This window comes from Taudactylus pleione, unplaced genomic scaffold, assembly GCF_031769625.1.
Source record: "Taudactylus pleione unplaced genomic scaffold, aTauple2 ptg000500l, whole genome shotgun sequence".
NCBI classification, from domain to species: domain Eukaryota; kingdom Metazoa; phylum Chordata; class Amphibia; order Anura; family Myobatrachidae; genus Taudactylus; species Taudactylus pleione.
In genome coordinates this window covers 3,569,887-3,583,576 of record NW_028284902.1, presented here as the reverse complement: position 1 = coordinate 3,583,576, position 13,690 = coordinate 3,569,887, and the positions used below count along the sequence as shown (strand labels likewise).

Below are 13,690 nucleotides of genomic sequence, written 5' to 3'. Positions count from 1 at the left end.
GATTTAGGGGTGCTTTCTTGTCACTCCCCATTTCTGATATTTCATCCGGGCAGGGCTGTTCTTCAAATGCGCCCTGCCTTCCTTCCCAAGGTGGTCTCTCGTTTCCACCTTAATTAGTATATTGTAGTTCTGGCCTTTCAATCACCAGACCTCTCGGCAGGTGAGGCCTCTTTGGATGTGGTCCATGCTCTGAAGATCTTCGTGGCCCGAACTAGTTTCATCAGGAAATTGGACTCCCTCTTGTGGAATCCATATAAGGACCTGTTAGCTGCGAGATGGGGTGTGGGGTGTTAGGCTTAGGGACTTAGGGTAAGGAACCCCCCCAGGTGGGTTAGGATTAGGCTAGGGGAAGGGGGGTTTGGTTTGGAACCCCCCTGGGAGGGTTAGGTTTAGGGAGGAGGTTTAGGGTTAGGCACTATGGGGGGAGGTTAGGGTTAGTCACCCCTAAGGAAGGGTTAGGTGGGGTAGAAGGGGGAAGGGTTACTTACCAGGTGCTGTCGTGATCTTCATATGCCGGACTTCTGGCGTTGCTATTTAATCCGCTGGGCTTAGGTCCGGCCGCATGTCATACCGATTCCCTTAGCCTGGCTGCCTGGAAGACTGGTGCTGTGTGTGGTAGGGTGCAAACCAATCTGTTTATTTTTCATTATTTTCTATTTCTGCCATGCTGTGGCATCCTGAAGTCAGTGGGGCAGACTAGAGTTGCCATGGTGGCTTCTCTAGCTACGGGCCCGTCTGCCTCCAATGGGTGATGATCACCAGGGTACCCCCCACTTACGACAATGTCGGCAATCCCCAAGCTCCACCTGCCATTAGGCTGGGGAGTTCCGGTAAGTGGTTTCCAGTGTCCTAGCTTTCAGCTAATTTGCGGTTGGCCTACTCCTCTCTGCACACATCGGATTTGGACTATAGGGGGACTAGGCCAACAACAGTGGCTCCCTTAATGGCAGCTCCATTTTGATATGTCTTACCAGTCTGTCTGCCCCAATTCCCAATAACTATTTGGCTTGGTCAGTGCAGAGTTTGATACAAGTATTATCCTGGAAAGGATGCTGGATCCTGCAACAGTTGCCTGGAATCCTTGAATCATGGGGCGGTTCAACTTTAGACTTCTCTTTCTAAGCCGATTGCAGGGGTCCCCTGTTTAAAATGTGGGTTTAGCCGGCCCGTGAATTAAAAGTTTTCGCTCAGCTTGTTATCTGTTTCTTTTTTTTTCTCCCTATGGCAGACAGGGCCAAATGGGAATCTCTTCCTATTATGGATTCGCATATTGTCGTCTTTCCAAGAAGACTGCAATCTTTGTCCCTGGGTCAGCTTCTTTTATGTATAGCTCTGACAGTGAGTTGGTAAATGTCTTTACTGCTGCTTAGGTTTCTTTTAGGCCCATCCTAGTCTCTGCTTAAGTAAACAATGCAGTGGAAAGGTGGGCATTTAAGCTGGGAGATGGGCTTAGTTCTGGGAAACCTCGGACAGATTTGGGTACCCTTGTTGAGCACGATCTGGAACTTGCATTTTATGTGGGGAAGGTGGTCATAGACACCTATTTTTTTTTTTTATTTTTTTTTGCGCTCTATTCTTGGCTTCAGCAGTATCTGTAAGACAAGACTTTTGGTTGGCATTGGAGGCTCTGCTGCTTGATGGAGAGGTTTAGTTTACCCCAGAGCTGGCCTCTTAGTTCAAGAGCTATTTTATTTCCTACAATGCTCCAAAACCAGTGGGATTTTCCTTTTATTCCCTTTGTACTCCAGGCAAGCCAATGAGGAAGGCCACATCATTGGGTTACTCTTCAGGGAACAGCAGTGGCCAATCCAGTGGTAAGCAGACATGGATGGCTTTCTGTCCAGATTTTAGACCTTGTGACAAGTCTTCAGCTCGATGGGCACGGCTCCCATTTTGGAGAATCCATGGTGAGAGTCAGTTTGCTGCTATTTGGGGTCAGGTGGTTAGAGACAACTACTACACTTGGGTGAGGGATAATGTCTCAACAGGTTTCAAAATAGACCTCTTGGGCCATCATCCCCCATGGTTCTTCTCCATGGGCCTGCCTGCAGATTGTGCAGAGCATCTTTCACTGAAAGTAGCTGTCCAGGCATTCATTTCTTCAGGCGTGGTTGTTTCTGTTCCACCAGACCAAAAAAAGGGAGGGTTCTATTCAAACCTCTTTCTGGTCCAGAAGTCAGACTGATCTGTAACAGGTGGTACAAGTTCAAATCCGTTTCATTTTTTTTATAGTGCCAGCATCCTGAAACCACTAGCTTATACCCAGCAATAGTCCCCATGGAATCCTAGAATATAATTTAATGTATGTATAAAAATCCTGCTAACATAAGAAAACAGTGGTGCACATTTTGTCCCTTCTGTAGTGAGGAATGTCACAGCAAAGCTATTTTAAAGAAAGTTAACTAAAAATCTTTCATCATTTTGTCTTATGAGTTTTCATTGACTTCTATTCCATTCAATATGTTTTAGGTAGATTTGATGAATGTCTTCCAGAAATATAAGGTGTTAAATGTTTTTCTTGAAGAATCGTCTATGATGTCCAGGTAAAATGTTAATTATGCTAAAGTTATTTTGATTGTGCAGATGAATTGTAGAGGCAGAAAGTACAAATACTCTTTACGTAGTACAGGTTGAGTCTCCCATATCCAAAATGCTTGGGACCAGAGATATTTTGGATAACGGAATATTCCGTAATTTGGAATATTTGCATAAAATAATGAAATATCTTGGGAATGGGACACAAATCTAATTACAGAATGCATTTATGTGTTATATACACCTTATACACATAGCCTGAAGGTCATTTTATACTATATTTTTAATAATTTTCTGCATCAAAAAAAGTTTGTTTAAATACATGAAATTCATTTATGTTTCCTATACACCTTATACACACAGCCTGAAGGTTATTTTATACAATATTTTTAATAATTTGTGATTTAAACAAAGTTTATGTACATTAAACCATCAGAAAGCAAAAGTTTCACTTTCTCAGTCATGCTAAAAATATTCCGTATTTCGGAATATTCCGTATTTCGGAATATTTGGATATGGGAGACTCAACCTGTAATCCTTATGCTTAGTAGTGACTTGCCATTTTTGACTGCCAGGGTCAGATGCATAAACTGGAGGAACATAACTAAAGGCTTCTAGTAACCCCTTCGATATGCTGTAGAAAATTTCAGTCTGATTTGTTATGGGGCTTTTTTTTTTTGAAGAGGAGCTTCAATTTATTAAATATGCATTTATTCATGGCTGTCATATGTGAGTTACACTATTGCAACACTGGTATAACTGGTTACTGAAATGCTTATGATTTTATTCAATTAATTTGCTGATCTGTCTATTTGTGATGGTCCATGAATATTGGTTCAATAGGATCTTTTGTTGGGTCCACACCTGGGCGACATATCTGCCGACCCAGGGATCTGCAGACCGAGCGGCCAATTGGTAAGCCAATGCACGTTTGCCCATCTGCTGCTCGACGTGTCTGCGCTGACACCACAACTTTTCGGGCATTTAAATTTTCCCGCCCAGTTGAGACGTCTGTGTCGGCGAGACCCTGCAGCAAGTGTACGGGTGGTCGGCCGGATGTGCCAATATATCGTCTGTACACATGCGCTGATGCACTATCCGGCATCTCATTCATTTGCTGATTGAACGACATATCGCATAGTGTGTACCCAGCATTATACACTAATCTACTGAAATACTGTATATTGTTTACATTTATTTTTTGGGTTTTTTTTGCTCCTGCTTTTTCATGTTTATATGCGGTTCACGGGAACAGACCATAAATGGCAGAAGGTGCAGTGTTATAGGACATTGATTGATGTGTTATTGGCAGACACACATTTCAATACAAAATGTACACCTTTACTTACAGTATGTGATTTTGTTGTCCCCCTCCCTCAAGGTATGCTGTATTAATCTTCACTTGTTCAGAACAAGCACAAGCTGCTGTAAAGGAAATGGATGGAAAGGAGTTTTGGGGGAAAAAATTAAAAGTCCGTGCAGTCAAGAATTCCAACAGCAATTTGTCATTAGCATTCAAAACATCTGGGGAAGTCCAGATTGGCACCACTGAGCCTAAAGAATGTTCTCCTTTGCAACCATCAACATGTGATAAGACGACCAAACCAGGGCCACATGGTGACCCTCCCAAAGCGCAAGGTGGTGAAAGCATGAAAGATTTCTTTATGGACAAGCCAAACAAGTATGGTTTCTTTTCTTACAATAATGTCAATAAAGTACAGCCAGCTGCTTCTTACAGCAATAGTCCTTTTGTCTTGCCTGCTGGCAATCAATGGATGTTACATTCACTTTATTCAAACATGGCTTACAATGGCATACCAAATCCAATGGCTGTTCCATATATGTATCCACTAAGTGCATCACCCAGCTGTGCTCCATGCCGTCTACATGTTCCTGTGACAAATCCCAATATTTTCACTCCAGATGTTAATATGAAGTCTAATGTACCCGCTTTCATCGGTAAAGTTGGTAGCAGTTACGTACCTGTTAAGCCAGTGAAACCCATTTATGCCACAAACAGCCAAATCGGTGGCGGAGCTCCACTGTCTAATGTCAGAGATGCTGTGCAGAAAAATACCAGGTCTTCAACTGCTAGAACAACGATAAAGGGAAGAGAGACTAATGCAGGAAACGCACTATATAAGCCAACTGCGGCACAGTCTCTCATTGGACCAGCACCTATCTTCACATCAAACAATGGGAAACTGCCAGCTGCATTGCCGACTACTTTGTGTAAAGAGGGAACTGCTGTATGTGACAGCGCGTCATCCCGTGATAACGTCACAAAGCATACTTCAGTGCCATCCGTCTTTACGTCTACAGCACCTTTGAGAGTTCCTACATTTGTCCCATGCAATGTGACAATACCAGAACCCAGTCAAACCTCTTCAAGTACCACATCCAGCGCAGGAGTTTTGTCCTATTCTACAGCTGAAGCACCTGCGAGCTCCAGTGCTGCTAGTCGTCAAGGAGGTTCTCCATCATATACAGAAATGGTAAAGTTTTTGTGTTTCACCTCTCAGTGTAGAAACCACAAAAATAGGCTGGGAAAAGGGAATAACTAAAATTCTATATCTTTTCTACACATATATAATGTACATGTTTATGACCGCATGAAAGCAGTTTGACCATATACAAGGTAATGTGATTTTTTTTTTAAAAAACTAGCAAATGTTTGAAAAAATTTTTAAAAACCAGTATTACCATCTATATATAGGACACCACAAATTTCCCCAGTGCCGTACAAAGCAGTGATGCAAACGGTAGAAGTAGCAAAATTAAATTACCAGCATGCTTACACCTACTTGCATACAAATTCATAATTACATACATAGAAGTAATGCCATAGTTACGTTAATGAGAGTGATGAGACCAGGAAGGTGGGCTCTGCTTGTGAGAGCTTGCATTCTAAGGGAGAGGTAGGAATGGTAATGGTGCTTGGGAGACGCACACTAGGTGCGGGCATGTGCAGAAATCATGCGCTAGTGCATAAGTAAGTTATGGGGGAGCATTTTAAAGACCTTGCACCATAATGGGGTAACCACTTGTAACATGCATTTGCACACCGCTTGATTCTCTTATGCAGTGCGTTGTAGTGACTGACCTGGTAACCCTACTTGAAGTAGACTGAATTAAGGCAAAACACTGTTCTTATAGAAGATACAGTGTAGCAGGCTGTTGTGGACAATTGCTGCCTGACTTGTTTAAGATCTGTTTTTTTTTTTTTTACTTCACGAAGAGTCATGGATGTTTTTAGCAATATTCTACTAATGGAGAGGTGTTCAACTATAGGTGGTGATTCTGGGTCCCAAATCGGGTACCATGATCTGTATTTGTTTGGGTCACCTTGAATGTCAGTTATGCCATATATTTTATTTAATTGAGTTGTCACAGCAGTTAAGTCCCAGCTACTGTAAACGGTAAGTTGAGCACAAATGTTCTAGAGGGCAAATATGTAATATATACAGTAGGTAAGCTTTTAATCATGTTAGCTCATATACGGTCTTTTGAGAGAACTTGAATTAGAACAAAGGTTTATGGTACGTTCTGTTAGTATTTGTAGCACTCTTTCAATTTTGTAGAAACTTTAATTTGGGATTTAATAAGTGAATGTTCTGTGTTATTTGTATTCCTTTTGTGCATTTAGGATTGGGGTATGTCCGAACTGGAGGAAGAAGCAGCTGAGTTTGATATCACCATCGTTCCTAACCAATTTAATTTCTACCAGTTCCTAAGGGTGATGGCTTATCTGACAGAGAGGCACAAAGATGTTCCCAGGTAAGAGGTGAATGCTTGGTTGCTGGCTTTTTTCATTAAGACTCCCTACTACCACATGTCTTTCATTGCAGAGAACAGATTGTGGCGACACTGGATGAGATCAGACGAAGCAGAGGAGGTACCCTTTCTGGTGTGGCTATTCCAGAAATTATATCAGAGGCTATTTCAAAATTGGCTGCAGGAAAAATGCCACCAGCCTGAACGTTGAACATGGCAGGTACCGTCTCTTAACAGTTCAGGATCAGACCACAATATTTTAGAACGTGCAAGATCTGCAAATTTTAGAAGTCCCTAAAAAGTTTACAATGTACATAGTATAATGGAAACCAAACTAGGTTAGACTCCGCAGTGCAATTTAGCAAAAAAAAATAATCCCAGGTGAAAGGTCAGGGGTTAATGTAGCATTTTGAAAGAAGCACACAATGCTCATTTCTCTTTCATCCATATTGGGGGACCATGCTGTAACTTGGGGTATAGAGGGAGCTAGTGATAAAGCTGGTCACAACTATACTAGAGACCCCCCCCCCCTTTGCCCCATGGAAAGAGTTCAGTCTTTAACTTTATGCCCATGGAATAGGGCACAGTGTAGGAATTTTTTTATTTTATCCACTACGTAAGGGTGTAAAAGTATTCAACTAAGAGCGTAGGCTCCGGCGCAGATAACTGCTTTTCTGCCGGCTCTCCATCAAGGGGCTCCTGGCAGTTTAGGTCACCAAGCCCATTGAGAATGCTTAGTGTACTGTGCGACTCTCCCTGTGTCTGGTGCTGCCACTTCTATTACACTCACACACTGCTGGTAATAATGTGCCCTGTGGGTAATAGGGCAGAATGCTCAGTGTACAGTGTGAACCTCCCTGTGTCTGGTGCTGCTCCTGTTACACTCACACACTGCTGATAATAATGTGCCCTCAGGGGTAATAGGGCAGAATGCTTAGTGTACTGTGCGACTCTCCCTGTGTCTGGTGCTGCCACTTCTATTACACTCACATACTGCTGATAATAATGTACCCTGTGGGTAATAGGGCAGAATGCTCAGTGTACTGTGCAACTCTCCCTGTGTCTGGTGCTGCCGCTCCTGTTACACTCACACACTGCTGATAATAATGTGCCCTCTGGGGTAATAGGGCAGAATGCTTAGTGTACTGTGCGACTCTCCCTGTGTCTGGTGCTGCCACTTCTATTACACTCACACACTGCTGATAATAATGTACCCTGTGGGTAATAGGGCAGAATGCTCAGTGTACTGTGCAACTCTCCCTGTGTCTGGTGCTGCCGCTCCTGTTACACTCACACACTGCTGATAATAATGTGCCCTCTGGGGTAATAGGGCAGAATGCTTAGTGTACTGTGCGACTCTCCCTGTGTCTGGTGCTGCCGCTCCTGTTACACTCACACACTGCTGATAATAATCATTATCTGACATATGGGAGCAGAAAACTCACTGTTACCACTTAACACTGGGCACAGCACCTCACCGGGGCTCGTGTTGTCGACAATTGGATCCTGGAGGACTGGCAACATGTGCTGTGGTCCGATGAGTCGCGGCTCCAGTTGTTTCGGGTTGATGGTAGGTTTCAGGTGTGGCACCGTGCAGGCTGATGGTGGTTCCATAATGGCGAGGGGTGTGTTCACGTGGCATGGGTTGGGTCCGCTTGAACACGTCATTGACCGGTAACCGCTACGTTGCATTGCTTGATGACCATTTGCAGCCCTAGATGTCTGCCACTTAATGTAGCTGACTGGGCCGAGCCAGAGTGGGCCACTGCTTTGACACGTTTCATTGCAAAGCTGACCAAGAGGCCAGTCCACCGAGTGGTAGGTGAATAACATTCCAATATAGTGCCTAGTGGTGATCATGTTCATCACAGCCACAACTAGTCAGACAGTCTAACACGGGTCAGCAATCTGTAACAGGAACTTACCAAGTTTCATCAGTGGCTAATTTATGCACGCCCTGTAAAGCAGGGCTTGACAAATTTTTCTAAAATATAGGAGCCAGGGCGAAAGTGTAGGAGCCAGACCACCCCCGCCCCACCCAAAAAAAATAAAATAAAAAATTGCCGGATTAAGAAGTGTTATGCAGCTGTTACACAGCACATGGGGTAGTGGTTACCTCCTTGCTTTTGCTGGGCGCCCCCGGCCGGGTCTCTGCAGAGAGGAGGGAGCTGCAACAGTGTCCACCTTCCCTGCCTCCTTCGTGCACAGAGCTCAGCTTGCTGAAGGGAGCGCCAGCTGCTAGATGGGACCGGCACCACCGACAATACACCTGCCCGATGGATGCAGTGCAAACAGGTGCCACGGAGAAGACTATTAGCAGGGGTGACGCCGCACGGCGATTGGCTTGCTAGACACCACACAGCGATTGGCTGGGGGGAGGTGCCGCGCGGTGATTGGTTGCTAGACGCCGCGCAGTGATTGACTGGGGGGAGGTGCCGCGCGGTGATTGGTCGGGGAGACGCCGCAACGCGAGCAGGTCCTACAGTACCCGTTCAGTTTTTATAGCTGCGATCACTGGCACACAGTGCATGAAATGCCCACCGCAATAATCTCCGCAGGGGCAGATAGATCTACTTCTTCCCTCCCTGTAAAATCTGGTCGCCAGGCAGCAAAATCTGGTCGCCATGGCCACCTGGCCCCCGGGATTTGTCGAGACCTGCTGTAAAGTGTTTAAATGGTCAGGCACGCCTGCGTTTTTCTAACAACTCCCCCATTACCTCCCTGTGCAGGTGAATTCTGTGTGTGTATGATTATAAAGGAAGCGCAAAGAATTAAACCCCGCAAACCATCTGCATTACCGGGGTCTCACCCTCCGTCTCCTCTACTGTAGGGGCCTGTTTCCAACGCTTCAGAGATCATTACATCAAGTCTTACTGAGACGCTCAGTCAACTGTATACATCAGATGTGACAATACCAGGCTGGGATTTCCCAGACATGTTCTCACCTGCCGGAAGATAATTTTCCAGCAGCTGCCATTCTCAGAGGGACCTCTGATTATAGACAATAAGTCCTGGACACAGAAACTGTTGAGCTTACCCTCCCCTAGGGACAGCCTTGGAATGTATCCATGGTACAGCAGTGTTCCCCAATATGGATGAAGACAAAACATTTTTTCTTTTATTTCCCTTAAAATCTGTTTCTCTGAATGAATTTGAGTGACTGCTGTACCTTTGGGGTACAGACAAAAGCGTAGAGAGGCTGGACGGGCCCGGTTGAAGGGTGGGCGTGGACTAATTGCGGGGGGGCGTGGCCACACCACCTTAGGATTTTTTTTTTAATCCCAAATGCTTTTTGCAATGCTGCATAGCGGTGCTGTACTCTGGGGAGGATGGTGCTGTGAGCCCCTCAGCCCGCAACAAAGCCAGGAGGGGGGGCGCGATCAGCGTGATCGATCCCCCACACAGGCATAGGAGACTGCGGAAGCTGCTACTTAGCAGCTGCGAGCAGACTCCCACTGCAGCCCAGCTCACAGCATGTGCTGGGCGCCTGTAATTTAAGAGGGTGGGGGGGGGCGGCGGTGCCGGACCCATGCCCCTCAAGCAGACCGGGTAATTAGTCCCCGCTCCACCCGTCTCTTGGCGCCCCTGGGTATAGAGGGTTCTAGTACTGGAGCAGTGCACAACTACACTAGAGACTTGTTGGTCTCTGGCTCCTCTCCCTCTGCGCACCTCCGGAAAAGCTTCAGTTCCCTACTAACAAAGCCCATGGGAAGGACTAAACAAGTCTTTAAACAATCAAACAACCAGACCAAAAATACTAGAAACTGGGGATCGCACGGTCCCCAAATGGACTAATAGAAACATATTTTACGGTAATAACAAAAATATTTTTTTTTTCACATGCGCAGCAATAGAGCAGATGTATAAGTCTGTATGCAGAGAGAAGGGGTGGGTTTGTGTAGCACCAGTACAGTAAGGGGCGATTCAACATCTCTTACCTTCCATGTACTGTATTGGTGGGAGCAGCCACATACATATGTCTCTTAGTAGACGTATCTGTTGCCTCTACTTTTTAACTCTTGCAAGATCGGCAACAGTGCTCATGCTCCAACTGAAAAAAGTGTAATTGGCTAGGTTTGTCTGGATTGATTAAAATCAATGGGAAGGATAAAGCTTATTGGTGTCCCCGCCATTATGGCTCGTGTATCCATGACAGAAAAACCAGCAGCATTAGGTGGGCTCTCACCAGACATATACACTATATGGACAAAAGTATTTGGGTGCCTGACCATTACACCAGCAGGGACTGTAACGACACTGTATTCAAATACATACAATTTAATATGGAGTTGGTCCCCCTTTTGCAGCTATAACAGCTTCCACTCTTCTTGGAAGGTTTTCCACGTGATTTTGGAGTGTTTTTGTGGGAATTTGTGCCCATTCATTCTGTAGAGCATTTGAGGTCAGGCACTGATGTTGGACGAGACAACCTGGCTCGCAATCTCCGTTCCAGTTCATTCCAAAGGTGCTCGATGGAGTTGAGGTCAGGGCTCTATGCGGGCCAGTCAAGTTGTCCCACACCGAACTCCTCAAACCATGTCTTTATAGTCCTTGCTTTGTGCACTGGGGAACAGCCATGTTTGAATAGAAAAGGGCCTTCCCCAAACTGTTGTATTGCCCTTCACTGGAGATAAGGGGCCTAGCCCAAACCCTGAAAAACAGCCCCATACCATTATCCCTCCTCTGCCAAACTTCACAGTTGGCACAATGCAGTCAGACAAGTAACATTCTCCTGGTATCCGCCAAACCTAGACTTGCCCATCTGACTGCCAAACAGAGAAGCGTGATTCGTCACTCCACAGAACACGTTTCCACTACTCCACAGTCCAGTGTCGGTGTGCTTTATACCACTCCATCTGACTTGGTAACGTGAGGCTCTCATTCAGCTGCTCGGCCATGGAAACCCATTCCATTCAGCTCCCGTCATACAGTTTTTCTGCTTACATTAATGCCAGTGGAAGTTTGGAACTCTTCAGCTATATAATCAGCAGAACTTTGGCGACTTTTACGCACCATACGCCTTACCAGTCATGGATCCCACTCTGTGATTTTACGAGTTGTTGTTGTTCCTAAATGCTTCGACTTTCTAATATTATCACTTACAGTTGACCATGGAATATCCAGCAGGGATGATATTTCACGAACCATCTTATTGCAAAGGTGGCATCCTATCACAGTACCACGCTTGAAGTCACTGAGCTCTTTAGAACAAACCATTTTGTATCTGTGGCAACGGGTCTGATTTGAAACAACTCAATTCAATAATTAACAGGAGTGGCCAAATATTTTTGACCATATAGTGTATCCTTTCCCCCTAGGCCAAATACTTTTGACCATATAGTGTATCCCCTCCCCCTAGGAAAACCGACCCTGTGCTTCAAAACTCTAGGGCGCGCCCACACTCCTGGTGCAGTAGGAGTGGGGTAAATAGAAATATTAAAAGTGAAATACAAGCATTTTCCACAGTGAACTATTGATCCTAGCAACCCTTAGTCGCCATAAAGTGTTAGCATATGCTGGCGCTTAAAGTACTACTAGCACCAACTTATCCATACCTACCATTGCATAATAACATTTGTAGACTTGAAAGCATCGGCATGCCCTGGCATCAAGGTAGTGGCACCTGTAGTGCAACATGGAGAAATGCAGAAAGACATCAAATGTAAAAACACATCCAAAACCCATGCTCATCAATATATTGCTCACCTAATTCCTGGGGTTTGGAGTATTGTCCTTTTCAGTCAATGGAGACAACCAAGGTGTAAACCCTCCTTAGACAGTGAAATCTAGCTCCTTGGTGTATCAATTCTATTCATAGAGTAGGTATTTCTTCTTCAGGGTCCATAGGGCTCCACAGGGAGACATTGAGATGTAGGTGGGACCTGGAGGACCGGACACAAACAGCAAAGCTTTTCTTTTCCAGGATGCTCCTGTCCTTCCCCCCTATACCCCGCCCACAGCCTGAGGGCACTTCAGTTTAGTTGGTGTCCGGCAAGAGCTGCACCACCATTATAACAGAGGTCTGCATTAAGCAGTCCAAGCTTTAATTTTATGTGCTGCCGTCCCATCACCCCTCCGCGGCGCCGTGACACCAAGCCTGTGCTAGGTACTCCCGGCGGGGCTCCGAGGGGGACTAGCTAGCAGGCTCCCCGGACACCAGACTGCAGCCCGGAATCCAGGGGTCATGTAAGGCGGAACGCCCGTTCGTGGGCCCCTGCGTCTTAGTGCAGTCTTGCCTTCGGTCTCAGGAGACAGACCGGAGGCGCTGATGTGGAAACTGGCCTGCCTACTACTCCACTAGACCACCGGAGCATAACGATGCTGGCGCAGAGGCATAATGTAAAGGCCAGGGGACCCCGTGGTTAAAGTCAGCCCGGGGATAAGGTGCTCTCCCTGCAGCCGCTACCCCAGCTCAAGACGCCATTCTTGGTGTTTCCTGAGCTGCTTCTCCCTGACCCTCCCTCGGAGATGCGCGGCAGCCATTTTAGGCAAGCAGATCTCCGGGAAATGCTGGGTCCAGTCTCCCTGTATACCTCTCCCACGGGCCAGGTTATACAGCGCTATATCCTACCATCCACTGTGGTCTGTGTAGTTGATTTTAGTGCCCATTGCAGACATGTAATGTTAATTTCTGCGTTTGTATGTGACTTGTGCTAGCGCTAATCTCTATTTTCTATAATGTCAGTTTATACCTGTCGCCTTTATTCTACTATACCCTGACATACTAAGGTATTGGGGGTTCATTGTACCTCTGTTATGTAAGTGTGAGGACTATCACATACTATATACCGCGGTTGCACACTACACTGTGCCATATATAGCGAGGTTTCACACTACATTGTGCCATATTACACATACTGCAAGGTGTTCATACTGTGTATTCTATTATTCTTGTGGCTATGGTGGGCAGAGGAAAGAATAACAAGCAGCCTGATGCTGCTGCTCCTGCTCTGGTGTATTGTAAATCCTGCTCTGCAGGCTTAGCCACAAAGGACCTCATTCAGGATGGTCTCTGTATTAGTTACAGTCCCAGGTCTATCAGGGCCGGTGTCTCTCCCTCAGTACCCACCCTGGGCTGTCTTTTCACAAATGCTGGCAAAACTTGTGGACCAAGTAGTAGTTCCCGTGGTAGCTCCCCCTATGGGATGGCCACAGCAGGTACCCCCTGCAAACCCTTTGCCTCCCCCATGGATAGACGTACTGTCTACCTCCGTACAGACTTTGGCTAATACCTCTACGGTTTTTCAGCGAATGCTGCAAAAAGATAAACCTTTACCTACTAAACATACTGTGATATCTTCCCAATCCACATAGTTTGTAAATGTAGGGAAGGGAAAGGAAGGAAAGTATCTGCACACTGATTGAGATGTTAAACCCCTAT

General features: G+C 45.7%; 1 protein-coding gene across 5 annotated transcripts in view; it reads left to right on the top strand.

The window, feature by feature from the left end:
• RBM44 (RNA binding motif protein 44) overlaps window positions 1-13,690 on the top strand; it is a 146,443-nt gene that overhangs the window by 108,949 nt on the left and 23,804 nt on the right. For all 5 annotated transcript variants that reach the window (XM_088449933.1, XM_088449934.1, XM_088449931.1 and 2 more), the window contains 4 exons: window positions 2,470-2,543; window positions 3,917-5,030; window positions 6,182-6,312; window positions 6,384-6,529. In XM_088449933.1, coding sequence (XP_088306059.1) covers window positions 2,470-2,543; window positions 3,917-5,030; window positions 6,182-6,312; window positions 6,384-6,513 — 1,449 coding nt within the window. In that variant the 3' untranslated portion in view covers window positions 6,514-6,529. The remainder of the gene's footprint in view (window positions 1-2,469; window positions 2,544-3,916; window positions 5,031-6,181; window positions 6,313-6,383; window positions 6,530-13,690) is intronic.